The sequence below is a fragment of the Brassica oleracea genome, chromosome C8 (assembly GCF_000695525.1).
Source record: "Brassica oleracea var. oleracea cultivar TO1000 chromosome C8, BOL, whole genome shotgun sequence".
In the NCBI taxonomy this organism is placed as follows: domain Eukaryota; kingdom Viridiplantae; phylum Streptophyta; class Magnoliopsida; order Brassicales; family Brassicaceae; genus Brassica; species Brassica oleracea.
In genome coordinates, this window is record NC_027755.1 from 11582821 (window position 1) to 11591046 (window position 8226).

Here is an 8226-nt window from a genome sequence, read left to right on the forward strand (position 1 = left end):
CCCAACAATCCTCAAAGCTCGAAGTCGAGGAACCCGGACATGGAGATTCCGAACGAGCTCACGGACTGATCCACCTCTCCGTCCGTAACTCTGGCACCTTCATCACCGACACCGGTTCCCGCTTCTGCCGTGTCCTCCGAGACCTCGATGGAGTCCCAAAGCTGTCGGACTCTTCCTTCGATCGGAGGAACCAAGGATTCGGCATGGGCACACCCGTTCATAAGACCCGACATCTCGGCGACCTCGGCAGGAAAAGAGAAGTCCTCTTTCTGCGACTCGTAGAGGGTAGCAACCAAGCCACGGCACCCGCAAAAATCGCCCACGAATTTTTGAGCATCCTTAAAGCTCTCGAACAGTTTCCTATTCTTCGTAGTAGAGAAGGTTACAGTTAACTTAACACCAACTGCCTCGGCTATGCGAAGAAACAGGGTTCCGTTTGAAGAACCATGCCTATACCAACGGCTACTTCGCGAGTAAAATCGTAAAAACGCTTAAGTCTCGATACGGCCTAAAGAGGGTTCGAATTGCGGACAACGTCCCATCTATGGTCCCAAAAGACTTGGGCCCAAAGACTGGTATGACGGTTTATCTCACTGGTATGACGGTTTATCTCATCCGCGGGAAGAGATAAATGTCAAATTTCCGAAGATAATCACAAAGAATAAGGAAATATGGAAAAGCCCGCTTCGCGACAAATCCGGCCGGAGAAGAGGTTAACCGACCTAAGGAGGAGTATATAAGGAGGACCTAGGACGAAGAGAAAGAAGGGAGCATTCTAAGAGCAAACTTAATACTTAGAGCAATTTAGGCATTTTTCCGTTTTTACTATCGAGGTGCGACTCGACTTGGTTAGAACTTAGGTGGCTAGACTAGCGAACATACCGATAGCTCTCGTGGGCTAGGATCTTACCTGTTGTTCACGCTCAAACGCGAATTCGGAAATAAGACCTCTTTGTTCTCTTTTCGCTCTTTTACGATTTATTACTTTCGAATCTTTCATATTGATTGTGTTGTGCGTGGCCCAGCAGATAACCGGGACCTTCAGGGAAGACTAGGTTAACTTGGCTTTCCTCTGATTAACAAAACTCGACGGTGTGAATTTCGGTTCCCACACTTTACCCGTTCCATCTCATCTTTGGGTAGATATTTCTATGGATTTCGTGCTTGGATTGCCTAAAACTAAGGCCGGACGAGATTCCATCTTTGTGCTGTGCATGTTGCTGAACTGTTCTTTAGAGATGTTGTCCGATTGCATGGCATGCCTCGGACGACTGTGTCTGATCGAGATGCTAAGTTCCTTAGTTATTTCTGGAAGACATTGTGATCTAAATTAGGAACAATACTTTTATTCTCGGCCACTTGTCACTCTCAGACCGATGGTCAAACTGAGGTTGTGAACCGGACCTTGTCCGCATTGCTTAGGTCTTTGGTTAATAAAAATCTTAGACTTTGGGAAGAATGTTTGCCACATGTTGAGTTTGCATACAATCATTCCGTGCATTCAGCTACTAAATTCTCTCCGTTTGAAATTGTTTATGGATTCAACCCTATGTATCCACTTGATCTTTTGCCTTTGCCTTAGAGTGAAAGAGTTAGTACATATGGAAAAAAGAAGGCAGAGTTCATTCGGAAGTTGCATGAGCAAGTCAGTGCCAACTTCACGGCCAAGACAAAGATCTATGAAAAAAAGGGCCAGTAAGAAAAGAAACAAGGTCGTTTTTGAGCAAGGTGATCTTGTTTGGGTTCACTTGAGAAAGGAACGATTCTCAGAAGAAATGAAGTCCAAACTTATGCCTAGAGTTGATGGACCTTAAGAAAATCAGTGACAATGCGTATCAACTGGATCTGAAAGGTAAGTATGATATTTCTCCGAGTTTCCACATTTCTGATCTATCTCATTTCTTTGTAGATGATTCAGATTTGTAGACAAATCCTTTTGAAGAGAGGGGGAATGATGCGCCTCAGTCCATGGATCAGTACATGGAACCGGACCAGACTGAAGATCAGACCATTCAGAACGACTCAGCCGAGGTTCGTCTATCCGCCCTTGCCGATCAGGACGTCCGAGCCATGTACCGTCTCAACCCGCTTACATCTGGAATGGAGCTTCAGCCAGATCCACGACAGATGTCCGAACTAACCACACCAGAGCTCGTCTTTTCTAACCATCTCGACAAGCCAAAGCCAACAGCCGAGCCAGACTTGACTTGGGTCGTGAGGTTTCCCAAAACGGTCATGACTTCTCTCTTTTGGGCCGTTTGGTGCGTACTAAGTGTCCTAAAGACCAAACCGATGGACTGTCTTTCATGTCCGACGCACTAAGATTTCTCTAAGGCACAAATCATCAAGCTATCTGAGGGGTTTGGCCGCATAAGTGCACTGCTTGATCACCCGGCGGACTATACAGACCGTCCCGCGTTCGTCCAGCTCCTTACCGCGGTCGACCCAACTTGGCCGGATGAATCTAGACATCAGCCGAAGGGTCACCTTGAGCAGATCTGATCTGAAGAGTTTATTTTACCGCCTTTCAACATTCGTAGTCAAGTTTGTTATTTCCTAAGTGTTTTAGTTATGTCTTGTTTTGACCTCAAGTAGTATAAGTATGTAAACTCTTTCTCATAATCAATGAATCGATTTTCTTTCAAAGTTTATGAGTTTATCTTTTTGTTCTTCGCTTAGAACAGTCTTGTTTCTTGTCGAGTGATTCTCCAAGTAAACAAATCTTCCCTTGTTGGTTTTGACGTAACATTCCAAGCAATAAAAACGAAGCCGGTAGTATCAAGAGGTCTTTCCGCAACCTTTTGTGTCGCCTTTCAAACCACCCAGGTCTCCCATCTTTGGGGAGTTCATATCCAAAATCCCGTTGAGTGATCCTGTCCGAATCTAGGACGTATCAAGAAGCCTGTCGAAAAGCAGATCGAACTCAATGAAGTTGTAGAAGGCTGGGAGATCGTGGTCCACGATGGTTCTGGCCACGACACTACTGCATGGACTGAAGGCGGATTGAGCGGTTTGCCGGTTGTTCCTCTAGAGAGGAAGAAGAGAAAGAGGCAATCTGTCGACTGCGATGTGCCGGCTTCAACCAAGCGAGATGACCTTCATGCATCGGAGGAGAGAGGTGAGGCGGGACACTACTGCATGGACTATTGTTTTGGTAAGGGGCCCTCTCCTTTCGCCGTCGTTTCGGATCGTCCTTCCCTTACTTTGTTCAACTCATATATATATATATTTTTTGAAACAGAGCGATGGCAGTATGAACTTCGTCATAGAGAAGTATGATACGACACTGACGGAGACACTCGCTCAGCTGGGAAAGGCCGAGAGGATGGTGCGGTTGAAAGACGCTGCCCTTCTTCGTAAATCGAAGAAGTTCAAGACAGTCGCTGAAAAGGCCGTTGAGGAGCAAGATCGAGTGCTCGCGCAGAAAACGGCTCCGAAGGCCAGGTTCTTGGAGAAATCGGGAGAACTGAAGGGGAAGTACAAATCTTCTCGCGAGAAGGTAAAGGAATTGGAGCGAGAGAAAGCCATCCTTGAGGAAAAGAAGGCCGCCCTAGAAAGAGACAAGACCGCCGCATCCTTAAGGCATCTGAAGAAAATCAACCGGCTAAGAGTGTCACGCCCCCAATCCTGAATAGGATTGACGGGATGGCAATGGTTCGAGGGAAACATACCACCCAGTCTTAGAACATCCATGGCCAAGATAGAAGGTTAAGGACGTCAGGATGCTGAGACTTTACCTTACGAGAGAAAGAAGTCAGCTAGAACGAGTAAGACGGTAGCTGGACGAAGTGAACGGGTAGCTCGACCAGCTCAACGAAGCTAGGTTAAGCTCACTCCAGCTCGGCCACTACTAAGTCAGCTCCACTAGCTGGACTACTAGCTCACTGAGCTGAGGCAGCTGGGAGTCAGCTCATCGACGGACTGTTCGGGTTTCAGGCCGATGGTCCGGGTCCGGGACGGTGGCGGGCTATGAGGTCCGGCCATGAGGCCATGGGCTGTTGGGTCGTTGGACAAGGCTGTGGGCTAAGTCCAGAAGGCTTGGGGAATGGTTTGGGCTTCTGTCCCACCCAAACCCAATCAGAATAGGCGATGGGATGCAAGTGGCTGAGAGGACACAACCCTTGGCCGATGGTGCCCATCCTCTACAAGTCGTGCCTGTTCATGGGGCAAGGCTTACCCCTTCGTTTTCTATAAATATGGGGTCCCTCCTGTCGATTTCATTATCCAATTCCAGAGTAAGAGAGAGAGAAATCGTAGAGAGAGAGAAATAAAGAGAGAGAGAGAGAGTTTCCGGCCAAAGAAAGGCCGATTGTTGTGGTTAGGTTTCCGGCGACTCTGATCGTTTGTGTGAAGCAACCTCCGATCAAGTATGGGAGATCAAGACAAGGAGAACCAAGTCGTGGTTCAGAAGGTATGTGATGGGCCGTAACTCCATCAGACCAAACAGACGGTCCTTGTGATCGCACCGCGGCTCTGGTCGGTTCATTAGTCCCATCTGCTTCTCCTTATCTGTTTCTATCTGTTCCCTTTCTTTTCTTTCTGGTTATACAGGAAAGGTTGTGTGGGTTCATAGTTTGTCTAAGCCAGGGTAAGAGTCGCAAGGTCTGACCGGTTGTTAAGCCTACTGGATTGGGCTTGAGGCTTACTCGGCTATTTGGATCAGGGTCCAAGGCCAGATCAGGCAAGGAAGTCCGATGGGCCATCGAGCCGGACTTCATTGGCCGGTCGAACCTAGATTCTATCCGAATAGACGAATTGGTCTTCGGGGCGATCCAAATTTGTTCGTGTGTTCTGTTTATCTATTCAGGACTGTCTATCTGATTTTAAGTCAAGGGGTGGTTGGTTTAATGACTTAGGATACGGTAGGCAGGTTCGTACTTTTGTGGTTGTATTGATTGAGGTTTATGTAAGTTCTAGGAACTAAGCCAAGCATTGTAGAATCGATCCGTTCTATCTTCGGTTATGATTAATGCTTATCTGGTTGTGGTTTCAGGAACTAAGGATGGTTCTGGTCAAGCCAAGGAGCCGTGAAGGTTCAGTCAATGAGAGGCTGTGTAACGTGTGGTTAGATGATGCTAGGGATGAACTAGTGATTGTCTATGAAACCGTGAACAAGTTGTGTATCGGATCTCATGTTTCTATGTAATACAAGTCAAACACATTTATATTCCGCTGTGCTATCTGTTCGTTTGTTTATGAAACTCAATATTCGAATATGACTTAGTAAATAAAAGACTTAAAATGAATCAAACAAGTAAAGAAATTAATAAGTAAGCATTCGTATCCAGTTTGGTCGAGAGGCCATGATCGGGTCTTACAAGTTGGTATCAAAGCATGCTTGATTCTAGGATAGTTGGGTTATGTAGTCCACACACGCAGCCAGCTGATAGGTCTCACGGTGAGGTTTGATTGCTTTAGTCTAGGGATTATTTTGTCTCGTTTATGTTATGTATGTTTCGTACTAACAATGTCTGAAATCCTTAGGCTGGAAAAAGCAAATCGGGAAAAGTCCGAAAGAGTAAGGGAACGGCCGGTCAGACCAGTCAAGCGGCCGCAGACGGAGCTAATCTGTCAAGGTTACCAACCGATCCGGTTGCGACTAACACCGGTGTTAGGGGATTTTTGTGTAGGATCTTTGTGAGTACCACAGAACGATGGACAAGGCTGGTATTCGTATTGGTTTACAAGTAAGACGGTAGAAAAAGACATTTTATTAGATCAAAGAGGTGGAACTACAATAGTTTTGAGTAAGAACCCTAGTTCTAGCCGCCTAGCTCTAATCTCTAAGTCTCGAAGTGTCAATCCCTTGGTTTAGGGTTTTGGTTCCCTTTATTGGTCTGTAGAAATTCAATACCTGAGTATTTTTCCCCAACAATTTGCCCCTTATTGCTCGATTTCGTCATCGAACTCGGGAAATAACCTGTGCACTCAAGTCAACCGGAGTTCCTCATTCTCAGCAGGCTTCCCTTAGGCAGGACATCGCTACAGTAATCCTGCGATCCCGGGTTCCACTCAGGCCGGAACCATACTCTGAACCCGGGGGAGGACCGGTTCCCTTATTCCAGACCGAGGTCTAGCGCTGTTGAACCGCTGACTTTTTGTTGAAGATGGAGAAGCTCTGGGCTTCTGATGGTGTCTTGGAGACGGCGTAGCCTGGAGCTCTGATCTTTCCCGTGGACGAGCTTATATGTTGATGCGTGGAAGCAGGCTTGGGGATTGGCGCAAGAGTTTCGGAGATCCCGGATCAAATTCTGGGTCCCCTAGAGTCTTCCGGTCCCCATTCGTGACGAGAAAGGGGATGGTCATGATGAAGCCTTGTTGGGGTCAAAAACGGACATGACGAAGTTAACATCCAAATATCCGTAAAAATCGGCATGAACGCTTTTACGAAAAGTAATCTTCGTAAAGAAATCTTCGCGAAGAACTTTGTGGTGAAATCTTTCACTAGTCTCGGTTGATTCATCGAAACTAAACACCCATAGCCCAAGAACACGTTCACAGAACGTCAGAAATGGATCCAAACAAGGTCGCCACGTAACGACCAAGCCGTGAACGAGCCGATCGCTACGTAGCGACCGACCCGCGAACGAGTCGGTCGCTACATAGCGAACAACCAAGCCTCCCGTTCGGTCGCTACGTAGCGACCGATCCAGCGCGGATCTGGTCGCTATGTAGCGACCGAACTGTAACGAACGTTGATCAACGGGCACGACCCAAATCCGTGCATTCTCGTCCGTTCCTTAATGCTAGCTCCTATGTACCACAGCCATATCATTTCTCACACCCATCGATCGGAGTTATCACTTAAACTTTACGATAAAAATCGCGTAATAAACGTTTCGAGTCGAAAGACGGCCCAAATAGGTCTAAAATGTGATTAGAAACCCATTTAGGATTTTTTGAGGAAAAGCCCATAGATACTATGGCGGTTTATACTCAGTCCGCAAAAAAAGATAAATGTCAAGTTTCCGAAGATAAATGTTAAGTTTCCGCGAATAATCATGAAGATCGAGAAAAATGGAATATCTCTTTTTTTGAGTTATGACGGCTTAAGGGTAGAAGAGGAAAGCTCAAACCGACCTTGGAGGGAGTATATAAGGGGTCCTAGGCGAGAGGCATAAAGAGAGAACTTTTTGAGAGCAAACTTAGCACTTAGAGCATTTAGGCAACTTTCCGTTTTTGTTATTTCGAGCTGCGACTCAACTAGGTTTTGCAGTCTTAGGTTGTTTGAACTAGGAATCTCGCCGACAGCTCTCATAGCCGAGGCTTCTACCTTGTTGTAACGCTCATACGCGAATTCGGAATAAGACTCCTTTTGCTCTTTTTTACGTTTTCTTATTTTTCTCATCTTTATTTCGTGTTCTGATTGTTTGGCGTGTGGTTTAGCAGATATCCGAAACCTCTGGCATATTAGGGTTTTCCTAACTTTCCTAATTTAAACGGAAATCGACAGTGCGAATTTCGGTTCCCACAGTTTGGTGCTAGAAGGAGGGGGATACGGATCAATCTAACTCTCAGCCACAAGACCCTCAACCAGACATGAAAACTGACGACACAAAAAACCTGCAGACTCCTCTCAACGGAGGAAGCAACACCAATCTCCACACTCCAGTGGCGGATGTCTCCGCGGCCAACGCACCAGCCAACGCCGCAACGCTCGAGGAGTTTAAAAAGATGTTCGCCACCTATGACTAAACATGTCGAAATCTTAACAGCAAGGACTCGAGCAATCCGTCCCCGCGAAACCACAAAGATTCACGGGAAAAGACTTGACTTCACAACTCCACTCGACTGGCCTGGAACATCGCGGGAACGTGCTTCGGGTCAAAACCCCAGCGAAACATCCCCTGCCGAGGAATGGAACTCTGAAAACCCTTCACCTCCCGCAAGGGACACATAGGTCGATGAAGTCTAGCCTGTCAACTTGGATCCCAGCGACATTTCTGACAATACAGAAGAGGACGCTGACATACATCAAAGAAGAACCAGAAGCCGATCGGCTCGGGAAGACTCTCCATTCGATAAACCTATGACGGAAGAAGAGGAAAATCTCTACTGGGTCGAACAGGAGGAGTTAGCCGAAAAACAAACCGAGATTACTCGCAGCAAACGCCGACAACCTCAGAAAGCTGCTGGCGAAAAATCGGACATACGCGACCTTCGCGATTACATAACTAAAAATGCAGCAGAAGTAAGGGCCGTGAAATCGCAGATCCATCATGCTAT

The 8226-nt window shown here is 46.7% G+C and overlaps 1 protein-coding gene across 1 annotated transcript in view; it reads left to right on the forward strand.

The window, feature by feature from the left end:
• LOC106312166 overlaps positions 1-5148 on the forward strand; it is a 13482-nt gene extending 8334 nt beyond the window's left edge. Inside the window, exon 2 of the mRNA XM_013749573.1 lies at positions 4994-5148. Within this exon, the coding sequence (XP_013605027.1) occupies positions 4994-5031 (38 nt within the window). The 3' untranslated portion in view covers positions 5032-5148. The remainder of the gene's footprint in view (positions 1-4993) is intronic.
• Positions 5149-8226: the final 3078 nt, after the last annotated feature.